Source organism: Galleria mellonella, unplaced genomic scaffold (genome assembly GCF_026898425.1).
Source record: "Galleria mellonella isolate WM207_F2 unplaced genomic scaffold, CSIRO_AGI_GalMel_v1 utg788, whole genome shotgun sequence".
In the NCBI taxonomy this organism is placed as follows: Eukaryota; Metazoa; Arthropoda; class Insecta; order Lepidoptera; family Pyralidae; genus Galleria; species Galleria mellonella.
The window spans coordinates 33594-48052 of record NW_026442154.1 but is presented as its reverse complement, the minus strand read 5'-3'; the positions used below and the strand labels follow the sequence as shown (position 1 = coordinate 48052).

The 14459-nt window shown below is 30.7% G+C and overlaps 1 protein-coding gene across 2 annotated transcripts; it reads left to right on the top strand.

Annotated features, from left to right (window-relative positions):
* The first annotated feature begins 1100 nt into the window (after nt 1-1100).
* Nucleotides 1101-8355, top strand: LOC113512657 (larval cuticle protein LCP-17-like). 2 transcript variants are annotated; one of them, XM_026896579.3, is made up of 4 exons: nt 1101-1180; nt 2281-2475; nt 4882-4986; nt 8150-8355. In XM_026896579.3, exons 1-4 carry the CDS (start codon nt 1118-1120, stop codon nt 8294-8296), a joined length of 510 nt encoding a protein of 169 aa, XP_026752380.3. In that variant the 5' UTR covers nt 1101-1117; the 3' UTR covers nt 8297-8355. The 2 variants fall into 2 exon arrangements, with proteins under 2 accessions (XP_026752380.3, XP_026752381.3); XM_026896580.3 differs by lacking the exon at nt 8150-8355 and adding an exon at nt 5892-6128.
* Nucleotides 8356-14459: the final 6104 nt, after the last annotated feature.

Here is a 14459-nt window from a genome sequence, read left to right as displayed (position 1 = left end):
TTATTTATTTGCTTGTATTAGGTAAATTTTACACATATTACATCAGAAGGAAATTTTAGTCTATATCTTATTTGACACGATATAGGCGTGTCAATATTAAAATTTATTAGACGTAGTGGAAAATATTAATAGATTATTAAAAATTAACCTTGGTAATTAAATATTATTGTACTACATTGACGATAAATAAGCATCTTAATATGTCCTCGCTGCTCATATGCAATTTTTTAGGCTCATTTTGAAATCGAAATACTTACAATAAATTCTTAAAGAACAGTTCTCACTCTTTAGGAAAATCCTATGTTTTATTTTCACTCTAGATAAAAAGTAACCAGTTAAGGTTATATAATATGCCGTGTGGTCCTGGCATAGAATGGGCCATCCCTTCCTTTCTATAAAGCGACTAAGAGAACTCGGTCGAGGGATGAGCAGCAGCGTCTTTCTTAAAACATCACCAAAAGCGAAACTGCGGATGCCAACCCGCCTGCCAAGCATGGCAACTACTGGTAAAATCCCCTCAATGGTAAACTGCCATAAGGAACAGTAACAGTATATGGTGGAGGCATATGTTCAACAGTGGACAGATAACGGCTGTTATGATGATGATGATGAAGGTTATATATGATGGAATGATAATTAAATGGTGAACGCATCAATGCTATTGCTACACCAATGCTACTGGTATACGCTGGTAGAATATCATAGAGGGATGTTAGGTGACAATGGAAACAGTCAGTTGGCCCAACCTGACAAATTCACTGAGAATTAAAGATGATGGTTTTCAGGAGAAACCGTATGGTGGTCAACCTTACAAGATGTACTACTAACAATGGTACTGTTTTTTATTACTAACAATCCCCTTACCCCCTTTTTAAAAGTAAGGCTTGCTTTTATCATATCATTCTTATTGGAACTACGCGAATTTTAAGCATAGTCATTTAATGATATTAAGAAGATATAGAGAAATATAATCTAGCTCCAAAAAAAATGTCTAACCGAGTTCACCTTGTAAATAACTAAAATATCATATCGAACAGCGATGCGTCTTTGTTGCAAAATAATGTAAATGCCGATACAAGTGTAGAACCGTATTATGACGTTCTCGTTCGACTATAAAATGGCGAACGCGTATTTTATAATCACAGTTACACATCGTCTGTTAACTTTGACACACAAGATGGTGAGTGAAGATGTTGCGTCACTGAGCATTATAGAGATAACGATCGAATTGCAACGAGCAATGAACGCGACAAGTCTCAAGCGCAAATTCGAGTGATTCCGTTTTCGTATCTGTCATTGGACACCATTAGTTACAGACAGATTTAATTGTAATCCCCGTATTAGACTTGAGGCGTTGCCACAACGTCTCCTGTTACTCAAATACGGGAACGCTAAGTCCGGAACATTGAATATAGTCTTATGAAACTGAATTTTTTTATAATGTTAGATTTAAAATATCAGAGTTCAAAAGTTCATTAATTGTGGTTGTTGCAATTTGATCTCCGCGGCAAATATGATTTTAATATATAGATAATATAATTTTCCTTATTCATATTGTACCAGTTTCTTATTCTAGATACTCTTTCAAATGTATGGCAAACTGTAGGAACAATTTAGCAGAATATTTACTTTATTTATAACTATACCTATTTTTTATTATTAAAAGTTTTGTAAGTACATATTATACTTGTATTTTAATGTAATAATTACAGATTTAACTTACGTGTAATAATAGGTATATTACTCAGCTTTGCTCACATGTATTAATATATAAAGTATCTTATGTGCTAATTTAGGATATAGTCTGCTCGTGTAGCAAATTTTATTGAAATCCGTTCAGTAGTTTTTGCGTGAAAGAATAACAAACGTCCATCCTTCCATCCGTCCTTAGAAACTTTCGCATTTATAATATTAATAGAATTTATTATAAGAGTTAAAACATTCTTAAAGATTTACAAATAAGGATATGGTACTATTTATAAACATAATTTATTAGCATTGATGAGAAAAATACAAAAATTATTATAAAAATTCTACTTGAAAATTATTTAAAATTTGTGCATATAATTACAATAATTACATCAAAGCGAATCAATAAATAAAACAATTCATTAATTCCAACATATTGCAAAAAATATTTGCAAAATTATTAATTTAATTTATAGTAATATTTTATTGTAATTGTTAATACGAAATATTGATTAATATATTTTTATACTAATTTTTAATTCATTGAAATATATTATTAATTAATCATTATTTATTATGTCGACATTTCAGAAATCCTTCGTTGCCATTCTTGCCGTCGTGGCCGTCGTTGCCGCCGATGTCTCCCACATAGTTCGCAGCCCCGAAGCTGACGCTCAGGTCCTCCGTCAAGAGGCCGACGTCCTCCCAGACAGATACAGCTACTCATACGAAACTAGCAATGGCATTGCTGGCCAAGAAAGTGGACAATTGAAGAACGCTGGACGTGTAAGTAACTAGGTTTTAATTGCAGATGTACGTAGTAATAATACTTACACAAAATACATATCTATATTTCTAATACGGGAAATCATTATAAAAATGAATTATTTTACAGAAAGATTTTTATGCAAAAATATTTTTGAAAGGATAGGAATGGTTTTTATTTCAATTCTAATCTGATAACGAATAATTAAATGTTTTCAAATTTGAGTATACCTTATTCTCAATAAATCTAAAGACATTTTATTGTCTGATTTATCATAGTAATGTATAATACAAGAAAGTGGTTTTTTTATTGAACAAAATGAAATAGAAAATAGGAACGGCCTTATGATTTTTTTTTCATTTATACACAAACTAATAATGACAGAATAAAGAATAATATAGAATATTAATAAAAGAAAACATTGAGTAAATTTGCCACTAACACCGTTTACTAATGTTTCGATAAATTTAGTTCAAAGAACATGTGCTAAAGTATTATTGTTACTCAAGATAGATATATTTATACTAAAAACAAAAATATTGTGGCGATTCTTTGCTATTGGCTAATAATACGTAACATTTTGCATATCGAATGCATAGAATGGTTATTGGTTCAATCAAATGGCTGGTGTTTTCCATTCTTAAGGCAATAGTTTTATTTAAATAAGGCAAAATAGGTAAATAAGCGCATACGTGGGTGTAATTACGGTTACTACTTGTATTATTTACTTTAAAGTTAATATACGAGTATTGCGTAGTTGAGATAAACAAAAATGAATAAAAAATACTTAGTCCTTTTTAAAACATCACTAAAGCTTGATTGCAGTTGCCAATCCGTTTTCCAAGTGTGGCAACTACTGGCAAAAACTCCAAGAGGTAGGCTTATGTTTAGCAGTGGACGGTTAAGGGCTGATATGATGATGATGATGATGACCATAACAATTTAAATATTAAGCATCCGAATGCAACAAGAACCTTCGTCATTTGAGTATAAACTAGTAAAAGTCAATTAATAATTGTAACTAAATAATTGTAACTTCTTATCTGATATTCATAAAAAACGAGCATGTTAATTTAATTAAAATCAATCTTAGTATAACATTAATGTATCAACAAAATTATAAAATTATGCGAATTTTATTCAATACAAAAGTTCAATGAATATAATTAAATACATGTTCAGAATACTAATTATGTTCATTTAAAATATACAACGTCGATAGAAACACGTTTTATTATATAAAAATAATATAGTTTTGTATATAAATTCGTATAAAAACAAATAAGAATTGTATATATTAATATATAATAATAAAATATAGTATAATAATAATTATTGAATAATAATTAATATTATATATTTTATACTTCGGTGAAGATGCTGAAATTTAATATATATATAATTGATAAATAATATTTTATGTTATTTTTAAACTAATATTTAATTTTGAATATATTACGAATTAATAACAAAACAATTTATATTTATACATACTAGAATACTAGTCTTTGTCATGTTCTTCGTATTTATGGTAATAATTATATTTTTTTAGCGAAGTTTATGTACTTATATCTTATTAGATCTTGATTGTTACCCATATTTTTTTTATATGAAGGATAAATAGTTAATACTGAGGTAACTATTATTAACACTTGTATTATATAAACATTACATGATCGACACGATTCTTTGACCAAGGCCGCTTTTAACAGTAAATTTATTGTAGACATGCATTAGACGCAACAAAACAATGGAAGACGTCCGAATGGAATGACATTAAAATGGAGTTCCAGGCAAGATATGTTAATAAATTGGAGCCTTGATATTTCATTTAAGGTCATCCATTTACAAACTATTCAGAATTATATCAATTTATGTGATGATCTTAAAATCATGTGACTAACGACGTGGCCAGTGACCTTGCGCCTAAATAAATGCATAATTTATAATTTTATACGGAAGAGGTTTAAAATATTTTATTTGCTAAATTATTGATGATTTGATATGGAGTAATTTTATAACGTTGAATAAAATACAGTGTTAATCTATGAATATCAAAAGTTTCGCAATTAAATAAATGAAAGCAAATATAATAATATCAATAAAATTACAGCTAGTTTTTATAAAATTATACAATTAATATAGAATTTTCCTGCATTGCTCTAGCTTTTTAAGAGGAGAAGAAAAACATTCACTTTTTGAATTGAGAAGAGGCAGTTGTATTTTATTCTATAAATGTTCCAATTATTTATGTAATGGAGTAAAATATGTGAAAAAAAAAATAAAAATGTTATGCTTATATTTATATACCATATTTAATACAAATAAATTATTATTTTAAAGATAAATTCCAAATTTAAAACCCTAACAATTACGATTACAACCAAATAAAGTGTTTAAATGGCGATTATATTTTTTATTTATAGGAGGATGAGGCCATCGAAGTCCAAGGTTCCAACCAGTACACCGCCCCTGATGGCACTCCTATCCAGATCACCTACGTTGCCAACGAATTCGGTTACCAACCTCAGGTAAATATCTTTTCTCACACAGGGTTCAGCTAAGAATATTGTCATCATTGTCTCATGTTTTTTATACAATTTTGAGTGGCAAACAAGCTGACGGTCTATTATATGGTAAAATTGATAACCGTTGCGTATAGATTATAGACGTAAACAACACTATGGATTGTTGTTCTTGATGATTAATAATTAATTGAATTATCTTTCAATCCTTTTCAAAATTTTGCACTGTTTTGTTTGTGAATATTAGTCTGCAGTCCCTTTTTTGTAATATTTGGAAGAACTCTACTATATTTTATATCTGTTGACATTTTCTCGATAGGTAATAAATAAATAAATACTTTCTTCGAAACAAACAAAAAGTACCTAATTATATTTCTTATAAAATATCACTTAAAATGATAGTAATTATTATTTGCTATAAATATTAATATAATATTTTATAATTAATATTATACATATTTGATATTGGAATGGCAAGAGAATTTGAGTAGTTTTATATGTAAAGCACACCAGAGGGAGACATTGTATAAAAGTCGTTTGTAATATGTACCTACCTTATACATACCTTATAAATACCTATGTCCCATTCTTGATTCTGCCGTGAAGAAGTTATTTGTATGGCTGTGTTTTAGTTTCAAGAGTGAGATATGACAGTGAAATTACAGGGTATATCTTAGTCCTCGGGAATTTATAGAGTACAGAGGAATACCATCCGAGTACTCAGGAATAGCAACGCATTGGGGGGGGGGGGTATAATGGGCGAAAGAGTATACTCTGTTATGTCTATGGTACTGTTCATGTCTATAAGCGACAGTTACCACTTTCCATCACGTCAGCTGTTGGCTTGTTTGCTATTTTAAGTTCCAGAAAAAAAAAAAGAACAATTATATAATTATTTTTTTTTGTCCTAGGGCGCTCATCTTCCCACCACCCCTGCTCCTCAGCCAATCCCTGAATACATTCAGAGAGCAATTGCCTACATCGCCGCCAACCCACCCAGGCCTGAGCCTGTCAATCGCAGATTGTAGATTAGATAACTATGTTTTAAATTAAATAAGCCAAAACCACATACTCTTCAAAATTCTATGTAATACGTACTCCTTTACCTCTAGTCGCAATATGAAAATAAAATTACAGAATACGTACAATTTGTTTTATTAAATATTTCTACTTCTGTTTCACTGGCTATTACCCTTTACTTTACATATATGATCCACGTTGAAACTATTTTATTTATTTATTACAAAGATATTATACATATTGAAGGTTTTTAGTGTATATATATATGTATCGATTAAACAAACTAATTTACAATTACGATCTTGATCTTGACGGTCAGTTTATTACTAGGAGGATGGTGGTCAGAGATGTTGGCATAGAATTTGTTGAAAAGTTATCATTTAAAGAGCATTATAGTACATTGATTGCGAAGTCATCTAAACTTCTTGGTTTTATTGCTAGGGTCTCATTTGATTTTAAGAATCCTCATAGCCTTATTCTCTGCTCTTATACTATGGTACGAAGTATTCTTGAATACGGTTCTGTTATATGGTCACCTCGCTATAAATGCCATTTCGATAGAATTGAATATGTTCAGTGGAAATTCTTAAAAATTCTAAGTTATCGTAGTGGTTATGGGCGTGTTCTATCAAGTTATGAAAAGAGACTAGAACAATTTAATGTGACTCTCTTATCTACCAGACGAAAACAGATCGACTTACTTACTTTACACAAAATAGTTCATTACCATATCTACTCTCTACTTCTCTACTCTCTGCTTTGACCCTCAATATAAAAACTGTAACACGGAGTTCTAAAACATTTGCACTCTGCGTTTATAAGAACAATATATCGTATTATAACCCGCTCATCCGTATGTGTCCTACTTTTAATGAATTTTCAGCTAAATGTCCTCAAATTGATATCTTCAACTCACGTCTAAACACCTTCAAAATCATTTTACAATCAGCCATCAAGTCTCTTTGACATGTCCATATTTTTATGTATTTTTATTATTTGCATGTACTTCATTGTTATTTACCACATTCATATGTGATAAATAACAATGAAGTACATACATGCGCTTTCTTTATATAATTTATAATTTAACGTTGTTTGCTGACTGCTTTAACCATGCTGTGTGTACACCTGTCTGGGTCTCAATCTAGTTCAAACTATTATCTTTATATAAATGTTTATAATGTTATTGATTGTAACCTGTTGTGTATACCTTTTAATAAATAAAAAAAAGGAATAAAGACATGGTCAGTATTGTATGCAGAAATACATTACAAGACTACTTAGAAAACTACATTCACACAAAGATAAACAAGTCCCCAAGTGCCAACAATCATTAGCATACAAGCTCACAAGCGGTATCGAGCCCTTAAGTCTAAGGCAAGACTTTACCTCCTTTTATGCGTTTTACCGCTTGTATAATAAACTGTGACTTGAGAAATTATTTGAAATGATGCCCATAATCACTTTTTATAATCGCACCGTTCACTCATCGCATGCTAGACCCTAAACGGTCGCGTACAGTGCGATTTCAGAGGAGTTTCCTCCGCGAACGATTAACTTGAGCTTGAGATAAGCTCCATGCCGAGGTTTTCTTTTAGAGACTATATACAATATGACGTTTTTCAAAAAGAGTATATTAAGGTTTCTTCAGGGTAGGTAACGCGTTCTAGTGACCGTTTACAATCAGATGGGCTGTATGTTTGTTACCTACCTTAATGGTATAAGAAAAAAAAACATTAAAAATAACATTAAAAGCTTTACGCCACTGTATTTTACTTGAATTTTCTAATTATCATTGTATATTTTTGTCTTTTATGAAATATAAAGTTGAATAAAAGTGTTGATGGAATTTTTGTTCTGTTTATTTTTGATAATATACTTGCTGGAAGAGAACTTTTTTAGAGTTAAGCTCGCTATTGTATATTTGCTTACCTGTGTCATATTTTTATGTATTATTAGTGTATTCTATAATAATATATGTACAAATTTATTATACGTGACCTGTGTTTGTGACCTAAGTGACCTGTCTTTTCATTCTCACTTATTATTTTTCACTGGTGCCCCACCAGCGTATACCGTTATAGAAATGTAATTATATATATTAATAAATGCTTATTTAACAATAACTATATTTTTTTTTATTTTTCAGGGTAGCCATCTTCCCACTCCTCCACCGATTCCTGAGTACATCCAGAGATCTCTGGAATATACAAGAAATGTTGCCCCACCAACAAAAACTGGTGACAGATCATCAGACGGTATTGGTATACTGGCTATTGCTCAAAGATTAGGGTAGAGAAAAATAATAGAACCATATTAAATTTTGTGACAATTATTAAACAATTTGAAGAGAAATTATTTTTATTTTACCTACTTAAATATTTATACTTCTTCTTCTTATATAAGGCTTTCCTCTTGCTACGAGAGTAATCCATGCATTTTCTTCCAGACAACTATATTCTAGGCCATATCTTTGACCTCCTCATACGATATGACACCTAGTGTTTTATATAACAATAAATATTTATATTATATAATAAAATTACAACAAAACCTAAAAACAAAACTGTTTTTCTTACATTTCTTGAAAGTTGTAATGACAGTTGAATATAATAATCTACGTAAACTACACAGCAGCTTATATACATACATATAACCGATATAGTTGTATTATATAATACAAATTTTTACCAGCGACCAACAGTGTGACCGGGATACGATCACGGACTGGAATAAAAAGCCCTCTCCATTATTTATAGTACGTGTATACCAAATTTCATAGTGATTGATTAAACCGTTATAGTGCCAAAAGGTACCATTTACCAGAGGAAGATTTTGTACAAAGTCGCTTGCTTGGGAACCTCTATTTCATTCGGTTTAAAGGGTGGGTAGTGAATTTACAGGGTACAGAGGAATAACACCTAAGTCCTCAGGAACGGCAACGCATGGGGGGTATCATGGGCAAAACAGTATACTTATATCCACAGAACTGCTCATGTCCATAGGCAACGGTTACCACTTTCCATAAGGTGGGTCGTCAGCTTATTTGTCGTTTTAAGTTGCATAAAAAAAGGTAATAAACTAACAAATAATCTCATTTTGATATTTATAATATAGGATAATTTAACAAATTCGGTTATATGTATAATGAAAATTTCATATATATTTTTTTTTATAAGCGTACGTACAAAAATATTGATTGTTTAATAGAAGGTACTATCTAGGAAAAAAAGTCCGAAATAATTTCGCTCACTTTAGTTATTTGGTTTAATAATTAAGTATGTATGTTTCATAAAAAGTGCTGTAACCACGCAATGTAGCCATCAGTGAGCAAATTAAGAAAGTGGCCGGTATTTATTCATATTCATTGGCAGTGAAGTGCTATTTCATTAGAACATTAACACTATTTCAATTACTATTAGTTATTTTATCACGTACTTAGTAGATATATTTTTATATATTGAAATTAAATTTTTTTCCTTCTGCTATCTCCATTTGTACTTCTGTTGGCGATTACGCGCTTATTTTTATATTTAATACGCCATGTACAACTACTACATACCCTAGCCCTCTAGACAAGGGGAAAGGATTGTTAGTAATGCCAGTCTATCAGTGAGAACTACCAGTCTCATTGTTAGCAAAATATACCCTGTCAGGTCGACCTCTACGTGGTCCCTCCTGGAAACCATTGTGCTGAATTTCTAGTGTATTTATCACGAAGTGACCTGTCTTTTTATTCTCACCTATCATTCCTAACTGGTGCCCCGCCAGCGTATACCGTTAGCGCAGACGGAGTTACCATTTAATTATGATTCATTAAAAAAAACCCTCCAGACAAGTGGTAAGTGAACCCATCAATGGAACCATCATCGCTAGTAAATCTATGAGATAGAATGAGATGGCGACGTTTGAGATCTCCCTCCATTTTATGGACTCAGTAGTGATGATGATTCTATTGATGGATTACGAATCTAGCCACCCTAGGCATTGCCTAGGGTGGCTAGATCCGTAATACCTTTATCCTATATAGCATTGTAACTACCAGTTACTGGAATCTATAAATTCTTATACTAAAACCTGTGACAAAATAATTAGGCATAAACAAATTACGAAAAAAATAACTAAAACTAATAATTTGATTAATTTATAATGAATTTATGTAGCCTCGAAGATTTTCTATTTATTTATTTTTACTTTAAAACGTCATTGAAATCTAAATTCTGATGAACTCATAATCTGACGAACTCAACTATGTATCCATAGTTGAGTTCGTCTGATTATGCACTACTGTAAGTTCGATAATAAAACCTATGTATTATTACTTACAGTACTTGTACAGTATTTTTATCAAGTTTAAAGTAAAAATTTATTTTATAGCAGATATATGTTTCATAATGTCTATAATAGGTACATTATTCTCAAATTTAAATATTTTAGTGAAAACTGGAGATAAGGTCCGGTTTGTTTTATACAACTTAGAATGGCAAACAAGCTGACAGCCCACCTGATGGACATAACAGAGTATATTGTTTCGCCCATGATACCCCCCATGCGTTGCCATTCCAGAGGTCTCAGATATTATTTCTCTGTACCCTGTAAATTAACGCCATATCCCACCCTTCAAACCGAAACACAGCCATGCAAACACAACTGCTTTACGGTTGAAACACGAATGGGACAGAGTCACCCAAGTAAACGACTTTTGTACAAAGTCTCCCTCTGGTCAAAGAGAAAAAGAAACTACTGACAATTCTAACAGGATTTCTTATTAGATCTTACACGTGCCGTAAAGTTTATTTTGGAAATATATATTGCGATTTAAATTAATTTAATTCAATAATCCGAGATAGATTACTGTTAAATATTTGACAGTATTGCTTTATGTTCTGTAGAAATTAAATTCAGTAAATTATTTATGAGACTTTATTCAAAGGGATGTTCAAACAAAATGTACACTTTATAAAGCACAGATAGCAATGTTTTCGAATTCAATCGTTTGGAGAGTATTAAATATTAGTGATCTTATCATCTACTATATTTTTCGTGGCTTCACCTGCGCTATATTGTATTCTGCTGACACCGTGAGAAATATTAGACTATCAAGGTTGCATGATAAAGATCACTTTTAGCGATTAGACCCCTCATAATGCTTCTTTTTTACTAAGTTAATTAATTTTATTAAGTTTAATTATTATTTTGTCTCTAACTAATTTATTAGGAAGGGGCGAAAAGGATTTTTAATAATTAAGTTTAATAACCCCATTGCTAGCAATATGTCTCATCAGGTAGAACTCCAGGCAATTTCCCCTGGAAACTATCATGGTTAATTATCGGAATTCGTCACGATGAGTTAATTGATCTACTTCTATCCTTACCTTTCATCCCTCACTGGTACCCTACCAGCGCATACTGATACAGCATGTAGGATTATCATTCCATTTTAATCCATTAAAAAAACATAATTGTCATGTGAGCATATATATTTTAGTTTCAGATTAATCTATTAATTTGGCCAACAAAAAACAAACTACTGAAAAATGAGACATTCCCCATAATTGAAGAGTAACAAGGAAAATTTAAAAACATTGTATTTTTTTTAATATTTGCAGCTAAAGTTTTTAAATCTTTAACGTAATACATAATTGACGCCACATTCATTTAAATTTAATGAGTTTAGGCACTATATACTAGACTGCAAAAATATAGTCCTTCTTTTCGACATTTGGTGGCCGAATAAAAATATATGCGAGCGACAATTCATGATCAAATACCCACAACTCATAATGTTCATTGAAACCTGAACAAAGGCTTGGTTCCTGTTTACTGGCTGTGAAGGGATTGTCATGGCGCGGACGGGGGTGAACAAATATTGTCTCGCAGTCAACAGGATTCATTACAAATGAGTGATGTAATTAATTTTGTACGAAATACTCCAAAATTCCAATTAGCAGCTCATTAATTAAATTTATTTTTCATAAAACTTTCACAAATGATTTATGTTAAATGATGTTTAGATATTGTTACAGGGAAAAACATTGTGAATATAAAATGAATTCTAGTGTACTCATGTATTGTATATGCAATGTACTAGTGTATGTGTTTCACATTTTAAAGAAAATGCTAGTTATTCTATCGAAATATGTATTTTGTTATAAATAATTTAGAGTAGAAACATAATAATAATATGTTTAATATTTATTGTCATTAATATAATTGTTAGTCTTATTATTAACAATTTTGCTCTGAAATAACGATTTATATCGTGAAAAATTAATATGCCACCAACACGGGAATAAACCTTATCTATTGAAAAAATAAATTATCACAATCGGTTCATAAAAGGCAAAGACAAGGCGTAATTTAATTATAATTAGGCGTAATTTATGACCTACCTTTTTAATTTATGACCTATCTTTATAATATATGACTTAACTTTTTGATTAACAGAATAGTAATTTTATGAAGTGAGCATGGTTTTTTTTTAATCTTTTAACAAATTTACAGGATTAGGTCACGTGTATACAAACTAGTTTGTTTTGTCCAATTTTGTTGCCAATTTTCAGGATAATTTAATTTAATCTGTAAAACTGTTAAGTTTTAAATACTCGTAATAAGATACCAGATTTGATCAACTCGTGCGTGTAAAAAATTAGGATATTCATTGTAAAATATTTATTATAGTTCATAATTTATAAATATATTTAGTAATTACAAACAAAGGGGAAACTTTATCTACTGGAAAAATAAATTATGAAAATCAGTTAAGAAAAGGCGAAGATGAGGCATAACTTTTTTATTTATGACCTAAGTTTTTAATTAATTTAATAGTTATTAATGTAAAGTGGTCATGAGGTTTATAACAATCTTTTAAAAACTTGACAGGTTTTGGTCACGCATATACAAACTGTCTTATTTTGTCCACTTTAAGTACAAATTTACAGGATAATTCAATTTTATCTATGAAATTGTTAAGTTTTAAATGTTCGTAATAAGACCCCAGATTTGCTCAAAACGTGCATGTAAAAAACTAGGCTATTCATTATAAGTAACACATTACATTAGTTAATAATTGATAGATGTATTTAGTATTTATAAACAAAGGGAAAGGAGACGATCAACAGATCGATACCGTTGCATATTTCAACGCCTACGCTCGGTGAATTCAGATTCGATATGAATTTGGCGTTTGCGCCAAATTCGATAAGTCGGCCGCTTTGAGTGGAACTCGAAATGCAGTTAATGGAATTACGCAATTTGCTCGCGCGGTTTTGCAGCAAGCTCAGAGGGTTTGTATCCGAATGTACTTCCCAATTCATATGCCGGATGTAACAGTTATCACATTCACGGACACTCTATGTTTACAATTTTACAATTAAATTTAAGTAAACTATTCTAAACTTACTTACTTACTTACTACTTACTAAATAAACCAATGATCTTAAATATATTGCTGGGTATAAGTAGTCGTAGATGTCTAGGAGAGGCCTATGTTTAACAGTGGGCAATTAACCACTGAACCAATAATGACGAAAAGTCTGTCATAACTCGTTTAATATCTGGGAAAGTGTTATTTTTTTTTATAACAGGGACAAACATCCATGTGGCTCACCTGACACGCCCATAAGCACTTGCAACACTGGAGGAATTGCAGGTATATATCAATGTTTTAAAAAGTAATATGCTCTTTTCTTTAAGGTTACGATATTTAAATATTATAAATATACTATCGGGACTTACTACGATGATAAAAAAGAAAATGTGAAGAAAAAACCCCACCTGTGCTATCGGTATACGCTATCAGGGTACCAGTGAGGGATGATAGATGAAGATGACGAAGACGAAGAGTCAACTTCTTAAGTTGGCTCATCGTAATGAATTTATAAATAATTAATCACAATGATTATCGAGAGGAATGACGTAGAGATCAACCTGTTATGGTGTATATATATATATATATATATATATATAATATTAAAAAAAATATATTATTACAAATACTCAAAAAAGAACTAACCAAATAGAACTAATGCGTTTACATTCGGCAATTTATTTTTATTTACGAGTATATAGATGAGCTACAATGAAATATTTCATATGTTATGTATTATTGTATTGTATTAATACACTGTATTTCATATGTAATATACTATTTCATATGTTATGGTTTTCAATTTTATGCAAAAAATAGGTAAGTATAAATTCTTGAATGAGAACTTATTGCCAATCGCGCAACCCATTTCCTGCCTTTTATATTACGGAACCAAGGGCGTCGTTCAGAAATCATGTTATGAATCTTTGTATGTTTGTTTACCGGTAAATAAATATTAACAACACGAATGGAGAGGAAATTAAAAACGTTAGTTACTTTGAAATTCTCGCGTTTTAGTACACATCAATTCTATATCAGAGCTTTGCTTGCATGAGTTAATATAAAAGTATGCAATGTAATATGTAATGTA

Coding starts and splice junctions, on each gene's coding strand:
- LOC113512657 (XM_026896579.3), top strand. CDS start 1,118: ATGGCGAACGCGTATTTTATAATCACAGTTACACATCGTCTGTTAACT. Junction 1,181..2,280: donor TAACTTTGACACACAAGATG/GTGAGTGAAGAT, acceptor TCGACATTTCAG/AAATCCTTCGTTGCCATTCT. Junction 2,476..4,881: donor AATTGAAGAACGCTGGACGT/GTAAGTAACTAG, acceptor TTTTATTTATAG/GAGGATGAGGCCATCGAAGT.